Source organism: Triticum urartu, chromosome 2 (assembly GCF_003073215.2).
Source record: "Triticum urartu cultivar G1812 chromosome 2, Tu2.1, whole genome shotgun sequence".
NCBI lineage: Eukaryota > Viridiplantae > Streptophyta > Magnoliopsida > Poales > Poaceae > Triticum > Triticum urartu.
The window spans coordinates 94,681,289-94,700,654 of record NC_053023.1 but is presented as its reverse complement, the minus strand read 5'-3'; the positions used below and the strand labels follow the sequence as shown (position 1 = coordinate 94,700,654).

Here is a 19,366-nt window from a genome sequence, read left to right as displayed (position 1 = left end):
CAGTAGCAACTTGATCTGAAGTTTCGTGATCATCATCATTAACTTCCTCTCTAGCCGGTGCAGGCACCTCAGGAACATTTCCTGAGCTGTGCCACTCTCCGGTTCAAGAGGCAATATTTCATCAAGTTCTACTTTCCTCACACTTACTTCTTTCGAGAGAAACTCTTTCTCTAGAAAGGATCCATTCTTGGCAACAAAGATCTTGCCTTCGGATCTGAGGTAGAAGGTATACCCAATAGTTTCTTTAGGGTATCCTATGAAGACGCATTTTTCGGATTTGGGTTCAAGCTTTTCAGGTTGAAGTTTCTTCACATAAGCATCGCATCCCCAAACTTTTAGAAACGACAGCTTAGGTTTCTTCCCAAACCATAATTCATACGGTGTCGTCTCAACGGATTTCGGCGGAGCCCTATTTAAAGTGAATGCGGCGGTCTCTAAAGCATAGCCCCAAAATGATAGCGGTAGATCGGTAAGAGACATCATAGATCGCACCATATCCAATAGAGTGCGATTACGACGTTCGGACAAACCATTACGTTGAGGTGTTCCAGGCGGCGTGAGTTGTGAAACTATTCCACATTTCCTTAAGTGCGTGCCAAATTCGTGACTCAAATATTCTCCCCCACGATCTGATCGCAAGAACTTGATTTTCCTATCACGTTGATTCTCAACCTCACTCTGAAATTCCTTGAACTTTTCGAAGGTTTCAGACTTGTTTTTCATTAAGTAGACATACCCATATCTACTCAAGTCATTAGTGAGGGTGAGAACATAATGATAGCCACCGCGAGCCTCAACACTCATTGGACCGCACACATCAGTATGTATGATTTCCAACAAGTTGGTCGCTCGCTCCATTGTTCCGGAGAACGGAGTCTTCGTCATTATGCCCATGAGGCATGGTTCGCACGTGTCAAATGATTCATAGTCAAGAGACTCCAAAAGTCCATCTGCATGGAGTTTCTTCATGCGTTTGACACCAATGTGACCAAGGCGGCAGTGCCACAAGTATGTGGGACTATCATTATCAACTTTACATCTTTTGGTATTCACACTATGAATATGTGTAACATCACGTTCGAGATTAAATAAGAATAAACCATTGACCAGCGGGGCATGACCATAAAACATATCTCTCATATAAATAGAACAACCACTATTCTCAGATTTAAATGAGTAGCCATCTCGTATTAAACGAGATCCTGATACAATGTTCATGCTCAAAGCTGGCACTAAATAACAATTATTGAGGTTTAAAACTAATCCCGTAGGTAAATGTAGAGGTAGCGTGCCGACGGCGATCACATCGACCTTGGAACCATTCCCGACGTGCATCGTCACCTCGTCCTTCACCAGTCTCCGCTTATTCCCCAGCTCCTGTTTTGAGTTACAAATATGAGCAACCACACCGGTATCAAATACCCAGGAGCTACTATGAGTACAGGTAAGGTACACATCAATAACATGTATATCACATATACCTTTGGTGTTGCCAGCCTTCTTGTCCGCTAAGTACTTGGGGCAGTTCCTCTTCCAGTGACCACTTCCCTTGCAATAAAAACACTTAGTCTCGGGCTTGGGTCCATTCTTTGGCTTCTTCTCGGCAGCTTGCTTACCGGGCGCGGCAACCCCCTTGCCGTCCTTCTTGAAGTTCTTTTTACCCTTGCCTTTCTTGAACTTAGTGGTTTTATTCACCATCAACACTTGATGTTCCTTTTTGATTTCCACCTCCGCTAATTTCAGCATCAAATATGCCTCAGGAATGGTATTTTCCATCCCCTGCATATTGAAGTTCATCACAAAGCTCTTGTAGCTGGGTGGGAGCGACTGAAGGATTCTGTCAACGACGGCATCATCCGGGAGATTAACTCCCAGCTGAGACAAGCGGTTGTGCAACCCAGACATTTTGAGTATGTGCTCGCTGACGGAACTATTCTCCTCCATCTTACAACTGTAGAACTTGTCGGAGACTTCATATCTCTCGACCCGGGCATGAGCTTGGAAAACCATTTTCAGCTCTTGGAACATCTCATATGCTCCATGTTGCTCAAAACGCTTCTGGAGCCCCGGTTCTAAGCTGTAAAGCATGCCGCACTGAACCAAGGAGTAATCATCAACACGGGACTGCCAAGCGTTCATAACGTCTTGGTTTGCTGGGGGTGGTGCTTCACCTAGAGGTGCTTCAAGGACATATGCTTTCTTGGCAGCTATGAGGATGATCCTCAAGTTCCGGACCCAGTCCGTATAGTTGCTACCATCGTCTTTCAGCTTGGTTTTCTCTAGGAACGCGTTGAAGTTGAGGACAACATTAGCGTGGGCCATTTGATCTACAAGACATGTTGCAAAGATTTTAGACTATGTTCATGATAATTAAGTTCATCTAATCAAATTATTAATGAACTCCCACTCAGATAGACATCCCTCTAGTCATCTAAGTGATACATGATCCGAGTCAACTAGGTCGTGTCCGATCATCACGTGAGACGGACTAGTCATCATCGGTGAACATTTTCATGTTGATCGTATCTTCTATACGACTCATGTTCGACCTTTCGGTCTTCCGTGTTCCGAGGCCATGTCTGTACATGCTAGGCTCGTCAAGTCAACCTAAGTGTATTGCGTGTGTAAATCTGGCTTACACCTGTTGTATGCGAACGTTAGAACCTATCACACCCGATCATCACGTGGTGCTTCGGAACAACGGACCTTAGCAACGGTGCATAGTTAGGGGGAACACTTTCTTGAAATTATTGCGAGGGATCATCTTATTTATGCTACCGTCGTTCTAAGCAAATAAGATGTAAAACATGATAAACATCACATGCAATCAAATAGTGACATGATATGGCCAATATCATTTTGCTCCTTTTGATCTCCATCTTCGGGGCGCCATGATCATCGTCGTCACCGGCATGACACCATGATCTCCATCATCATGATCTCCATCATCGTGTCTTCGTGAAGTTTACTCGTCAACTATTACTTCTACTACTATGGCTAACGGTTAGCGATAAAGTAAATAAATTACATGACGTTTATGTTGACACGCAGGTCATAAATAAATTAAGACAACTCCTATGGCTCCTACCGGTTGTCATACTCATCGACATGCAAGTCGTGATTCCTATTACAAGAACATGATCAATCTCGTACATCACATATATCATTCATCACATCCTTTTGGCCATATCACATCACACGACACATGCTGCAAAAACAAGTTAGACATCCTCTAATTGTTGTTGCAAGTTTTTACGTGGCTGCTATAGGTTTCTAGCAAGAACGTTTCTTACCTACGCCAAAACCACAACGTGATATGCCAATTTCTATTTACCCTTCATAAGGACCCTTTTCATCGAATCCGATCGGACTAAAGTGGGAGAGACAGACACCCGCTAGCCACCTTATGCAACTAGTGCATGTCAGTCGGTGGAACCAGTCTCACGTAAGCGTACGTGTAAGGTCGGTCCGGGCCTCTTCATCCCACGATGCCGCCGAATCAAGATAAGACTAGTAACGGCAAGTAAATTGACAAAATCAGCGCCCACAACAACTTGTGTTCTACTCGTGCATAGAAACTACGCATAGACCTAGCTCATGATGCCACTGTTGGGGAACGTAGCAGAAATTTCAAATTTTTCTACGCATCACCAAGATCAATCTATGGAGTCATCTAGCAATGAGGGGAAGAGGAGTGCATCTACATACCTTTGTAGATCGCGAGTGGAAGCGTTCAAGAGAACGGGGTTGATGGAGTCGTACTCGTCGTGATCCAAATCACCCATGACCGAGCGCCGAACAGACGGCACCTCCACGTTCGACACACGTACGGTTGGGAGAGACGTCTCCTCCTTCTTGATCCAGCAAGGGAAGAGGAGAGGTTGATGTAGATCCAGCAGCACGACGGCGTGGTGGTGGAAGCAGCGGGATCTCGGCAGGGCTTCGCCAAGCACCAACGAGAGGGAGAGGTGTCACGGAGGGACAGGGAGGCGCCAGGGACTTGGGTGCGGCTACCCTCCCTCCCCTCCACTATATATAGGGACCAGGGGGGCGCCATCCCCTCTAGATCCCATCTAGATGGGGGGCGGCGACCAAGGGGGTGGCTTGGCCCCCAAGCCAAGTGGAGGCGCCCCCACCCCTGGGGTTTCTATCCCTAGGCGCAGGGGGAGGCCCAAGGGGGGTGCACCAGCCCACCAGGGGCTGGTTCCCTTCCCACTTCAGCCCATGGGGCCCTTCGGGATAGGTGGCCCCACCCGGTGGACCCCCGGGACCCTTCCGGTGGTCCCGGTACAATACCGGTGACCCCCGAAACTTTCCCGGTGGCCGAAACTGGTCTTCCTATATATAAATCTTTACCTCCGGACCATTCCGGAACTCCTCGTGACGTCCGGGATCTCATCCGGGACTCCGAACAACTTTCGGGTTACAACATACTAATATCTCCACAACCCTAGCGTCACCGAACCTTAAGTGTGTAGACCCTACGGGTTCGGGAACCATGCAGTCATGACAGAGCCAACTCTCCGGCCAATAACCAACAACGGGATCTGGATACCCATGTTGGCTCCTACATATTCCATGATGATCTCATCGGATGAACCACGATGTCGAGGATTCAATCAATCCCGTATTCAATTCCCTTTGTCAATCGGTACGTCCGTGACCAACTACTTAGTCACACTGAGCTCATTATGATGATGCATTACCGAGTGGGCCCATAGATACCTCTCCGTCATACGGAGTGACAAATCTCAGTCTCGATTCATGCCAACCCAACAGACACTTTCGGAGATACCTGTAGTGTACCTTTATAGCCACCCAGTTACGTTGTGACGTATGGCACACCCAAAGCACTCCTACGGTATCCGGGAGTTAGACAATCTCATGGTCTAAGGAAATGATACTTGACACTTAGAAAAGCTCTAGCAAACGAACTACACGATCTTGTGCTATGCTTAGGATTGGGTCTTGTCCATCACATCATTCTCCTAATGATGTGATCCCGTTATCAATGACATCCAATGTCCATGGTCAGGAAACCATAACCATCTATTGATCAACGAGCTAGTCATCTAGAGGCTTACTAGGGACATGTTGTGTTCTATATATTCACACATGTATTACGATTTCCAGATAACACAATTATAGCATGAATAATAGACAATTATCATGAACAAGGAAATATAATAATAACCATTTTATTATTCCCTCTAGGGCATATTTCCAACAGGATTATGCTATGCGATGATACTTGGTTAACTTACCATCTAATCTCTTCTACTGCTTCAAGATGGAGGTTGCCAGAAGCGTAGTATTCGTTAGGACTAGCTATCCCCCTCTTATTCTGACATTCTGCAGTTCAGTCCACAGATACTACCCATTTCATTGATACCAATGCATACGTAGTGTAGATCCTTGCTTGCGAGTACTTTGGATGAGTACTCACGGTTGCTTTTCTACTTATTTTCCCCCTTTTCCCGGTTATTGCGATCATATGATGGAGTCCAGGAGCCAGAGGATCCCGAGAATGATTCTACATGGAGTTCGGCTTCAAGGAGTAGTTAGGAGGTCCCAGGCAGGAGCCTCGCCTTTTCGATCGTTGCTACTTTTATGCTAGTCTTCTTAAGGCAAACTTGTTTATCTTATGTCTGTACTCAGATATTGTTGCTTCGCTGACTCGTTTTTGATCGAGCTTATGTATTCGAGCCCTCGAGGCCCTGACTTGTAATATGAAGCTTGTATGATTTTTAATTTGTGTCTAGAGTTGTGTTGTGATATCTTTCCGTGAGTCCCTGATCTTGGTCGTACATATTTGCATGCATGATTAGTGTACGGTCAAATTGGGGGCGTCACAATGGTGAAGTGGACGAACGGCTCTGTCTCGTGGCATGGATGCCAGGGCGGCGGCTCTGGATGGTGGTCTGCATGGTTGGCTCCCCTGTAGGCCCCATGGCGGCGGTGGTGGCATTGTCTCTTGGTCATGTGGGAAGCGAGAGGCTTGGCGCAAGGTAGCTAGGGCCTGCTCTCGGTCTCTATGGGGCGCCTCGATCTAGATCTGGGGACTTGAGTACGACATGCTTCTTCTGAAGACCTCGTGGTGACACGCGAGAACTATCAAGCAAAAGCTCTGTGCTCTGGCACCGACGATGGTGACGCTCAAGGGCGCCACTCTCTTCTTGAAGACGTCGTTGTGGTGTTCCCATCCATGTCCGGGTTTCGGGTGAAAACCTTTATCCATTGTGGACTCAACAGCGGCGACGCTTGGCGCCGTCATCCCTCCTGAGGGTGTTGTCGTGGAGCTTAGGTGTATAGGGCGTAGCATGGTGTTGTACTCGGGTCCTCCTGTGCTTTTTTGTCGGTACCATTGATGATCCGTTTATTCTGGGATCGGCTTTGTAAGAGGGCTACCTCTCCTCCTTATATCGTTCGGCCGTGTAGTTTGCTTCGTTGATGCTTTATATATAAAGCGGAGCGAAAGCCTGTTTCGAGAGGTTGAAGGAAGTTGTCTTCAGAATGAAAAAAAATGTTGTATTTGGGTTCAGCCTAGCATGCAGGTGGTCGGCCCATGCAGTGATGTCTCTATCACCCGCGGCGGGGTCTCGGTGCGAGGCAACGCTAGCGCTGAATCACCACTGCGGCCTGCGGCCCGCGCCCTAGAGTTAGCTTTGGAAGCCACTGATGCCAACTTTGAGAGGCTGTTGTCCAGAAACCCAATTCGGCTCTTGAGAGCATATGCTCCTGGCCATCAAAAATGTTTTTTTTTCAAATGTATAAAAAATTGAAAAAAAAATTAGATGTGATCATTGTCACCCCAAAATGCTACCTGAAAATTGTTAGGAGGAAAGCCTAAGTATTTGATCTGTGCAAAAAAGAAAACGAACGACAAATATTACCTACAAATGTTACATTTTTTTGTTTTCTTTTCACCGATGAAGCACCCTCATCCCGTTTCGCACGAAAATTGGCAAGCACACTTTTTACACTAACAAGAACATCTACAAATAATTCATAATTTTTAATTTTTATTTACTATTTATTTTGAATATACTGTTCATTAGGGCGCATATGCACCCAGGAGTCAAAATGGCCCTCCCGGCTGTTGTCCCACTTGCTTGCATGCCTCTCAGTGGTCCTTACTACTATTAATTCACATGCATTTTCTATTTTAGTTGAGTGATATATTTTAAATAAAAATTGATATTCAAAACTATTTATATATTCGAATTCGTATTAAGAAAATCTTAGAACAAGACCAAATTTTCATATATTTTAAATAGTTTTAATTAATTTTTGTTTCAATCATATTTAAAATTGTTTGCATAAACATTACATTATTTCAAATAGAATTGAATGCATACTTAAATTACTTCACTACATTTTAGAAACATATTGATACATATTATAATCATTTTCACACTAGTGAAGTGAAAATGACTTTTCTCGTATGTAGAACTCGATTTTGAAATTATTGCAATAGTTGTCTTTGAAGCTAGTGAAATAATTAAAATCGTTTTTGATGAAATTTTAATAACTGAGATATCGTTTTTGAATAGTGAAACTGTTTTGTAATAAATGAAATGGTTTATATGAAATAACTCAAATCCACAATTTTGAAATAACTGAAATACGTGAAAATATGATCAATGGAATATGTACTGAAATTACTGAGATATATGTTTCAGAAATATTTCAAATAAGTGAAATATGTGATATGTGAAATATTTCAAATGAACGAAGTTGAAAAGGGTACTGAAATTACTGAAATATATGTTTCTAAAATATTTCAAATAGTGAAAATGGTAAACATGGAAATCATTGTTTTGGTATAACTTAAATCACTTTTAGTTTCTTTTGAAAAAAAATTGAAATAATAAATCATTTTGGACTTACAATTAATTAAAATTATTTTTGTAATATAATAAAATCATTTTGGAATTAACTAAAAAAATGTTAGTAGTTTTTATCACTTGCGAATTTTATTTCAATCAATTTGTGAAACAACAAAATATAAATGAGTTCAAAATATATTCAACAGCAATCTTGTTTGAAAGATCTTCTCGACAAGATTTCTAGTATATATTTTAGAAAACTAAAACGTAATTCTGGTGTAAGGATATGAAGAATGTAAATCGCTAAGAAAATTAAAATGTACCTTAATTGCAAGATCGTCCTTCTTCATTAGCTTGCCGACATTTTGTGCATACCTTTTAGTCAGGGTGTCAAGGTAGTTCCCGCTACTCACATTTCTGGATTTTTTTTGGAGATAATGGTTTCTTCCTTGATGTTGAGAATAGTGTTCCTCATCTGCGTGAATCTGAGAATGAAATCATGTAGCCCTTCCCTATGCCTTACTAGATACGAAAATTCAAACTATTTGCTGGTGGAGAGAACGAACACTGGAAGTTGCTTCCAAACATATCACCTAGTTGGCTCCAATTCCAAACAAGGCCTTAAGAAAGATTCATGAGACGGCGTCATGTTAGTCCTGTTAAAATGGTCATGGAGTGTTTGCCCTGTTGGGGAACGTAGTAATTTCAAAAATTTCCTACACACACGCAAGTTCATGGTGATGCATAGCAACGAGAGGGGAGAGTGTTGTCTACGTACCATCGTAGACCGGTAATGGAAGTGTTGACACAACGTAGAGGAAGTAGTCGTACGTCTTCCCGATCCGACCGATCCAAGTACCGAACATACGGCACCTCCGAGTTCTGCACACGTTCAGCTCGATGACGATCCTCGGACTCCGATCCAGCAAAGTGTCGGGGAAGAGTTCCGTCAGCATGATGGCATGGTGACGATCTTGATGTTCTACTGTCGCAGGGTTTCGCCTAAGCACCGCTACAATATTATCGAGGAGTCTGGTGGAAGGGGGCACCGCACACGGCTAAGAAAACGATCACGAGGATCAACTTGTGTGTCTAGAGGTGCCCCCTTGCCCCCGTACATAAAGGAGCAAGGGGGGTGCGGCCGGCCCTAGGAGGAGGCGCGCAGGAGGAGTCCTACTCCTACCGGGAGTAGGACTCCCCCCTTTCCCTAGTTGGATTAGGACTTGGGGGGAAGGAAGAGAGGGGGAAAGGAAAGGGGGGGGCGCCGCCCCCCTGCCCCCTCCTTGTCCAATTCGGACTTGGGGGGGGGGGGCGCGGCAGCCCCTAGGCCTCCTCTCCTCTTCCTCCACTAGGCCCATTAAGGCCCATTAGGTTACCGGGGGGTTCCGGTAACCTCCCGGTACTCCGGTAAAATGCGATTTCACCCGGAACACTTCCGATGTCTGATGTCCAAACATAGGATTTCAATATATCAATCTTTATGTCTCGACCATTTCGAGACTCCTCGTCATGTCCGTGATCACATCCGAGACTCCGAACGAACTTCGGTACATCAAAATATATAAACTCATAATGAAACTGTCATCGTAACGTTAAGCGTGCGGACCCTACGGGTCCGAGAACAATGTAGACATGACCGAGACATGTCTCCGTTCAATAACCAATAGCGGAACCTGGATGCTCATATTGCTTCCTACATATTCTACGAAGATCTTTATCGGTCAGACCGCATAACAACATACTTTGTTCCCTTTGTCATCGGTATGTTACTTGCCCGAGATTCGATCGTCGGTATCTCAATACCTAGTTCAATCTCGTTACCGGCAAGTCTCTTTACTCGTTTCGTAATACATCATCTCGCAACTAACTCATTAGTTGCAATGCTTGCAAGGCTTATGTGATGTGCATTACTGAGAGGGCCCAAAGATACCTCTCCGACAATCGGAGTGACAAATCCTAATCTCGAAATACGCCAACCCAACATGTACCTTTGGAGACACCTGTAGAGCTCCTTTATAATCACCCAGTTATGTTGTGATGTTTGGTAGCACACAAAGTGTTTCTCCGGCAAACGGGAGTTGCATAATCTCATAGTCATAGGAACATGTATAAGTCATGAAGAAAACAATAGCAACATACTAAACGATCGGGTGCTAAGCTAATGGAATGGGTCATTTCAATCACATCATTCTCCTAATGATGTGATCCCGTTAATCAAATAACAACTCTTTGTCTATGGTTAGGAAACATAACCATCTTTGATTAACGAGCTAGTCAAGTAGAGGCATACTAGTGACACTCTGTTTGTCTATGTATTCACACATGTATTATGTTTCCAGTTAATACAATTCTAGCATGAATAATAAACATTTATCATGAAATAAGGAAATAAATAATAACTTTATTATTGCCTATAGGGAATTGAAGCGTCTCTTGATGTGCTTGGTTCTCTTGTGAAATCTGGATTCTTTTGCCAAGGCAATTGCACCAGTATTGTCACAAAAGATTTTCATTGGACCCGATGCACTAGGTATGACACCTAGATCGGATATGAACTCCTTCATCTAGACTCCTTCGTTTGCTGCTTCCGAAGCAGCTATGTACTCCGCTTCACAGGTAGATCCTGCCACAACGCATTGTTTAGAACTGCACCAACTGACAGCTCCAACGTTTAATGTAAACACGTATCCGGTTTGCGATTTAGAATCGTCCGGATCAGTGTCAAAGCTTGCATCAACGTAACCATTTACAATGAGCTCTTTGTCACCTCCATATACGAGAAACATATCCTTAATCCTTTTCAGGTATTTCAGGATGTTTTTGACCGCTGTCCAATGATCCACTCCTGGATTACTTTGGTACCTCTCTGCTAGACTTATAGCAAGACACACATCAGGTCTGGTACACAGCATTGCATACATGATAGAGCCTATGGCTGAAGCATAGGGAACATCTTTCATTTTCTCTCTATCTTCTGTATTGGTCGGGCATTGAGTCTTACTCAATTTCACACCTTGTAACACAGGCAAGAATCCTTTCTTTGCATGATCCATTTTGAACTTCTTCAAAATTCTGTCAAGGTATGTGCTTTGTGAAAATCCAATTAAGCGTCTAGATCTATCTCTATAGATCTTAATGCCCAATATGTAAGCAGCTTCACCGAGGTCTTTCATGGAAAAACTCTTATTCAAGTATCCCTTTATGCTATCCAGAAATTCTATATCATTTCCGATTAGTAATATGTCATCTACATATAATATCAGAAATGCTACAGAGCTCTCACTCACTTTCTTGTAAATACAGGCTTCTCCAAAAGTCTGTACAAAACCAAATGCTTTGATCACACTATCAAAGCGTTTATTCCAACTCCGAGATGCTTGCACCAGTCCATAAATGGATCGCTGGAGCTTACACACTTTGTTAGCACCTTTTGGACCGACAGAACCTTCTAGTTGCATCATATACAACTCTTCTTTAAGATATCCATTAAGGAATGCAGTATTGACATCCATTTGCCAAATTTCATAATCATAAAATGCGGCAATTGCTAACATGATTCAGACAGACTTAAGCATCGCTACGGGTGAGAAGGTCTCATCGTAGTCAATCCCTTGAACTTGTCGAAAACCTTTTGCGACAAGTCGAGCTTTGTAGACAGTAACATTACCGTCAGTGTCAGTCTTCTTCTTGAATATCCATTTATTCTCAATTGCTTGCCGATCTTTGGGCAAGTCAACCAAAGTCCATACTTTGTTCTCATACATGGATCCCATCTCAGATTTCATGGCTTCAAGCCATTTTGCGGAATCTGGGCTCACCATCGCTTCTCCATAGTTCGTAGATTCATCATGATCTAGTATCATGACTTCCAGAACAGGATTACCGTACCACTCTGGTGCGGATCTTACTCTGGTTGATCTACGAGGTTCAGTAGTATCTTGTTCTGAAGTTTCATGATCATTATCATTAGCTTCCTCACTAATTGGTGTAGGTGTCACAGAAACCGGTTTTTGTGATGTACTACCTTCCAATAAGGGAGCAGGTACAGTTACCTCATCAAGTTCTACTTTCCTCCCACTCACTTCTTTCGAGAGAAACTCCTTCTCTAGAAAGTTTCTGAATTTAGCAACAAAAGTCTTGCCTTCAGATCTGTGATAGAACGTGTATCCAATAGTTTCCTTTGGATATCCTATGAAGACACATTTCTCCGATTTGGGTTCGAGCTTATCAGGTTGAAGCTTTTTCACATAAGCATCGCAGCCCCAAACTTTCAGAAATGACAACTTTGGTTTCTTGCCAAACCACAGTTCATAAGGCGTCGTCTCAACGGATTTTGATGGTGCCCTATTTAACGTGAATGTGTCCGTCTCTAAAGCATATCCCCAAAATGATAACGGTAAATCAGTAAGAGACATCATAGATCGCACCATATCTAGTAAAGTATGATTACGACGTTCGGACATACCATTATGCTATGGTGTTCCGGGTGGCGTGAGTTGCGAAACTATTCCGCATTGTTTCAAATGTACACCAAACTCGTAACTCAAATATTCTCCTCCACGATCAGATCATAGGAATTTTATTTTCTTGTTACGATGATTTTCAACTTCACTCTGAAATTCTTTGAACTTTTCAAATGTTTCAGACTTATGTTTCATTAAGTAGATATACCCATATCTGCTTAAGTCATCTATGAAGGTGAGAAAATAACGATATCCGCCACGAGCCTCAATATTCATCGGACCACATACATCTGTATGTATGATTTCCAACAAATCTGTTGCTCTCTCCATAGTACCAGAGAACGGCGTTTTAGTCATCTTGCCCATGAGGCACGGTTCACAAGTACCAAGTGATTCATAATCAAGTGGTTCCAAAAGTCCATCAGTATGGAGTTTCTTCATGCGCTTTACACCGATATGACCTAAACGGCAGTGCCACAAATAAGTTGCACTATCATTATCAACTCTGCATCTTTCGGCTTCAACATTATGAATATGTGTGTCACTACTATCGAGATTTAATAAGAATAGACCACTCTTCAAGGGTGCATGACCATAAAAGATATTACTCATATAAATAGAACAACCATTATTCTCTGATTTAAATGAATAACCGCCTCGCATAAAACAAGATCCAGATATAATGTTCATGCTTAACGCTGGCACCAAATAACAATTATTTAGGTCTAATACTAATCCCGAAGGTAGATGTAGAGGTAGCGAGCCGACCGCGATCACATCGACTTTGGAACCATTTCCCACGCGCATCGTCACCTCGTCCTTAGCCAATCTTTGCTTAATCCGTAGTCCCTGTTTCGAGTTGAAAATATTAGCAATAGAACCAATATCAAATACCCAGGTGCTACTACGAGCATTAGTAAGGTACACATCAATAACATGTATATCACATATACCTTTGTTCACCTTGCCATCCTTCTTATCCGCCAAATACTTGGGGCAGTTCCGCTTCCAGTGACCAGTCTGCTTGCAGTAGAAGCACTCAGTTTCAGGCTTAGGTCCAGATTTGGGTTTCTTCTCCTGAGCAGCAACTTGCTTGCTGTTCTTTTTGAAGTTCCCCTTCTTCTTCCCTTTGCCCTTTTTCTTGAAACTAGTGGTCTTGTTGACCATCAACACTTGATGCTCCTTTTTGATTTCCACCTCCGCAGCTTTCAGCATTGCGAAGAGCTCGGGAATTGTCATATTCATCCCTTGCATATTATAGTTCATCACGAAGTTCTTGTAGCTAGGTGGAAGTGATTGGAGAATTCTGTGAATGACGCAATCATCTGGAAGATTAACTCCCAATTGAATCAAGTGATTATTATACCCAGACATTTTGAGTATATGCTCACGGACAGAACTGTTTTCCTCCATCTTGCAGCTATAGAACTTATTGGAGACTTCATATCTCTCAATCCGGGCATTTGCTTGAAATATTAACTTCAACTCCTGGAACATCTCATATGCTCCATGACGTTCAAAACGTCGTTGAAGTCCCGATTCTAAGCCGTAAAGCATGGCACACTGAACTATCGAGTAGTCATCAGCTTTGCTCTGCCAGACGTTCATAACATCTGGTGTTGCTCCAGCAGCAGGCCTGGCACCCAGCGGTGCTTCCAGGACGTAATTCTTCTGTGCAGCAATGAGGATAATCCTCAAGTTACGGACCCAGTCCGTGTAATTGCTACCATCATCTTTCAACTTTGCTTTCTCAAGGAACGCATTAAAATTCAACGGAACAACAGCATGGGCCATCTATCTACAATCAAACATAAACAAGCAAGATACTATCAGGTACTAAGTTCATGATAAATTTAAGTTCAATTAATCATATTACTAAAGAACTCCCACTTAGATAGACATCCCTCTAATCCTCTAAGTGATAACGTGATCCAAATCAACTAAACCATGTCCGATCATCACGTGAGATGGAGTAGTTTCATTGGTGAACATCACTATGTTTATCTTATGTACTATATGATTCACGCTCGAACTTTCGGTCTCCGTGTTCCGAGGCCATATATGTATATGCTTGGCTCGTCAAGTATAACCTGAGTATTCTGCGTGTGCAACTGATTTGCACCCATTGTATTTGAACGTAGAGCCGATCACACCCGATCATCACGTGGTGTCTCAACACGAAGAACTTTCGCAACGGTGCATACTCAGGGAGAACACTTCTTGATAATTAGTGAGAGATCACCTTAAAATGCTACCGTCAATCAAAGCAAGATAAGATGCATAAAAGATAAACATCACATGCAATCAATATAAGTGATATGATATGGCCATCATCATCTTGTTCTTGTGATCTCCATCTTCGAAGCACCGTCATGATCACCATCGTCACCGGTGCGACACCTTGATCACCATCGTAGCATCGTTGTCGTCTTGCCAATCTTATGCTTCCACGACTATCGCTGCCGCTTAGTGATAAAGTAAAGCATTACAGCGCAATTGCATTGCATACAATAAAGCGACAACCATATGGCTCCGGCCAGTTGCCGATAACTCGGTTACAAAACATGATCATCTCATACAATAAAAATTAGCATCATGTCTTGACCATATCACATCACAACATGCCCTGCAAAAACAAGTTAGACGTCCTCTACTTTGTTGTTGCAAGTTTTACGTGGCTGCTACGGGCTTAAGAAAGAACCAATCTTACCTACGTATCAAAACCACAATGATAGTTTTGTCAAGTTGGTGTTGTTTTAACCTTCGCAAGGACCGGGCGTAGCCATACTCGGTTCAACTAAAGTTGGAGAAACTGACACCCGCCAGCCACCTGTGTGCAAAGCACGTCGGTAGAACCAGTCTCGCGTAAGCGTACGCGTAATGTCGGTCCGGGCCGCTTCATCCAACAATACCGCCGAACCAAAGTATGACATGCTGGTAAGCAGTATGACTTATATCGCCCACAACTCACTTGTGTTCTACTCGTGCATAACATCAACACATAAAACCTAGGCTCGGATGCCACTGTTGGGGAACGTAGTAATTTCAAAATTTTCCTACGCACACGCAAGATCATGGTGATGCATAGCAACGAGAGGGGAGAGTGTTGTCTACGTACCCTCGTAGACCGGCAACGGAAGTGTTGACACAACGTAGAGGAAGTAGTCGTACGTCTTCCCGATCCGACCGATCCAAGTACCGAACGTACGGCACCTCCGAGTTCTGCACACGTTCAGCTCGATGACGATCCCCGGACTCCGATCCAGCAAAGTGTCGGGGAAGAGTTCCGTCAGCACGATGGCGTGGTGACGATCTTGATGTTCTACTATCGCAGGGCTTCGCCTAAGCACCACTACAATATTATCGAGGAGTATGGTGGAAGGGGGCACCGCACACGGCTAAGAAAACGATCACGAGGATCAACTTGTGTGTCTAGAGGTGCCCCCTTGCCCCCGTATATAAAGGAGCAAGGGGGGGTGCGGCCGGCCCTAGGAGGAGGCACGCAGGAGGAGTCCTACTCCTACCGGGAGTAGGACTCCCCCCTTTCCCTAGTTGGATTAGGACTTGGGGGGAAGGAAGAGAGGGGGGAAAGGAAAGGGGGGACGCCGCCCCCCCTCCTTGTCCAATTCGGACTTGGGGGGGAGGGGCGCACGGCAGCCCCTAGGCCTCCTCTCCTCTTCCTCCACTTGGCCCATTAAGGCCCATTAGGTTACCGGGGGGGTTCCGGTAACCTCCCGGTACTCCGGTAAAATGCCGTTTTCACTCGGAACACTTCCGATGTCCAAACATAGGCTTCCAATATATCAATCTTTATGTCTCGACCATTTCGAGACTCCTCGTCATGTCCGTGATCATATCCGGGACTCTGAACGAACTTCGGTACATCAAAATATATAAACTCATAATGAAACTGTCATCGTAACGTTAAGCATGCGGACCCTACGGGTCCGAGAACAATGTAGACATGACCGAGACATGTCTCCGATCAATAACCAATAGCGGAACCTGGATGCTCATATTGGCTCCTACATATTCTACGAAGATCTTTATCGGTTAGACCGCATAACAACATACTTTGTTCCCTTTGTCATCGGTATGTTACTTGCCCGAGATTCGATCGTCGGTATCTCAATACCTAGTTCAATCTCGTTACCGGCAAGTCTCTTTACTCATTTCGTAATACATCATCTCGCAACTAACTCATTAGTTGCAATGCTTGCAAGGCTTATGTGATGTGCATTACCGAGAGGGCCCAGAGATACCTCTCCGACAATCGGAGTGACAAATCCTAATCTCGAAATACGCCAACCCAACATGTACCTTTGGAGACACCTGTAGAGCTCCTTTATAATCACCCAGTTACGTTGTGACGTTTGGTAGCACACAAAGTGTTCCTCCGGCAAACGGGAGTTGCATAATCTCATAGTCATAGGAACATGTATAAGTCGTGAAGAAAACAATAGCAACATACTAAACGATCGGGTGCTAAGCTAATGGAATGGGTCATGTCAATCGCATCATTCTCCTAATAATGTGATCCCGTTAATCAAATAACAACTCTTTGTCTATGGTTAGGAAACATAACCATCTTTGATTAACGAGCTAGTCAAGTAGAGGCATACTAGTGACACTCTGTTTGTCTATGTATTCACACATGTATTATGTTTCCGGTTAATACAATTCTAGCATGAATAATAAACATTTATCATGAAATAAGGAAATAAATAATAACTTTATTATTGCCTCTAGGGCATATTTCCTTCATGCCCATTTCGCAAGAACCGCTACTTGCAACGTAGATGGTGTGTGTGTTTTGATTTGGGGGGGGGGGGGGGGGGGGTAGCTAGGAATTCAACATGACCAATCATCTCATCATAACTCTCGATGAAGAGCCATCACGAGGGGACATGGAGTGCGCATGAGCTCCCAAGACAAGGCGTGGCACTCAAATGGACCCCATAGTGCCCCGTAAGCGTCATCAAAGTCTTAGCTTCTTTGTAATTGGGGCGAAAAGTCAGGACCTTGTTGGATGTTATTGCAACCATGCCCTCCCCTCATGCCATCGCTCGATTTATGCCGCCTAAGGTGTCATTTCCTCATCGGTGGCAGGACTAGTGCCATGAGCCCAGTCGCCTCCTCGGTGTGGAATATGTCTCCTACCTTGGTGATTGTGCTCATTCCTCTCACTTTCTCCACCACTCTTTGCTAGACGGCCATTCCAATCTCTCGGGAACAGCCGCCGAAGCTCGCAACTGCAACAAACATATCGTCGAGGGCCTCTCAAGATGCCTCCACCGTTGACACTGCGCACCTCTATTGAGTCACGCCTCTTCTACTAGCCCTTCCAGAGGAGAACACCATAACCGACCCCCTCTCATAAAACAAGGTGTTTCCTTAAACGTATCGGTGGATCCGACTGTACCCATATTGCACACCGTCGCGTAACTGCAACCGTGTGAATATTGTGTCTCGTTTCAAATGGGTCATCTGAAATGTTTCCTGACTAATATGTTATGGTGGAGAGATGATTTTTGGTGAGACTATATGTGACACGGACAAACTTAATCTGTAAAAAATTCTCTAGAAGAGATACCTCTCCTAAACTAACACTTACAAACCAATCAGTCTTGCTAAACAGTAAAGATATGAATAAGAGTGCGGAGCATTTCGCATACTTATGGGCGTATGCGACAATGATACACAACCATAAAACCCATCACACACACACACACACACACACACACACACACACACACACACACACACACACACACACACACACACCAGAAAAAATATGGAAAAGCATAGACAACATCAGCCCCTCGTTCACACACGAGCTTTCGTTCACACACACAGGGCATGCATGCTGTATCGTCAGAGTCAGACGTAGCACTCGTAGAGCTTGATGTCCATCTGCAGGCGGAAGTAGTAGAGGCCCTCGATGGCATCGGTGCGGATGGTTGCGACGCCGCGCGCCATGAAGAAGTCGCCGGTGCCGCTGACGACGGAGAAATCCCGCGTGGCGTCGCCCATGAGGTCGGCGCCGACGAGGTTGAGCGTGCCCTTGTTTGCGGTCGAGTTGAAGACGATGGAGAAGCCGAACCAGGAGGTCAGCGACTCCTGCTTATCGTAGAAGTAGAACCCCTGAGCGCGCGCCGCCGGCTCCTCCCCGGCCAGGGGCAGCGCCCTCCCCACCGTCATGGGGTCGTTGAACACCATCAGCGCGCCGAAGTAGGTGCTGTTCTTCCAGTAAGTCGTGGCCAGCGCCGTCGGCTTGGTGGCCGCCGCCGTCGTCGCGTTCGCCGTGTTGTTGCCGTTGTAGAGGATGTCGTGGTAGTAGAGCGTCATGTTCATGCACGGCTCGTCGGGGCTGTTGGCGACGACCCTCGTCAGGCCGTGGGCGGCGCCCGCCATGCCCAGAAGAAACACCACGACCACGACGGTCAGAGACAGCTTGGAAGATGGCGCGAGGCCTTGCATGGTTGACAGAGCAACTGTTACCGAGTGTAAGCTGTAGTAGAGCACTGCTAAGTGACTAAGTGAGTAAGTGGGCAGGTCGTGTTGTGGTGGTGTTGAGAGCTCGACTCGTGCATGCTATTTATAGAGGTACATGCGTGCATGATGCATGGCACTGTGGGGGCATGCATGCTGAAAGTACTCAGTTTAGTAACTTTAATTAGCTTAGATTCTAACCTCTCTTGTACGCCAAGTGACAATTCTTGGTTACTAGATTCGGCTGCGCGGTGGGTAGCTCTGATATAACAAAGTACAACAAACCCTAAAAACGATTAAGCAATTTTGCTATTGGGCACTCGACTCCTTTCCCTTGGTTGCCGTCAGACGCCAGCCTCACGATGACCCATGTTAGGCGGGCTTCCAAAAGGTCCACACATGAACTGCGGTTTCATAATTTGGAGCAGAGAATATTCATGGAATAAATTAGTTGGTTCACTGGAAGTGACGCAACGCTCAGAAAGGCTTAGGCTGTACGTTAGAGTAATGCAAGAAAGAACCCCCCAGGCCCCCCCCCAAAAAAAAAAAGGGGGGGGGGGGGGGGGGGTATTGGGTAGTTTA

At 44.6% G+C, this 19,366-nt stretch overlaps 1 protein-coding gene across 1 annotated transcript; it reads right to left on the bottom strand.

Moving 5' to 3' along the window:
- Positions 1-17,898: 17,898 nt before the first annotated feature.
- On the bottom strand, positions 17,899-18,841 carry LOC125541172 (dirigent protein 5-like). Its single transcript, XM_048704637.1, has one exon. It carries the CDS (start codon positions 18,770-18,772, stop codon positions 18,173-18,175), a length of 600 nt encoding a protein of 199 aa, XP_048560594.1. The 5' UTR covers positions 18,773-18,841; the 3' UTR covers positions 17,899-18,172.
- Between the last annotated feature and the right edge of the window lie 525 nt (positions 18,842-19,366).

Excerpts from the sequence above, each read along its gene's own strand:
- LOC125541172 (XM_048704637.1), bottom strand. The coding sequence starts at position 18,772 with ATGCAAGGCCTCGCGCCATCTTCCAAGCTGTCTCTGACCGTCGTGGTC.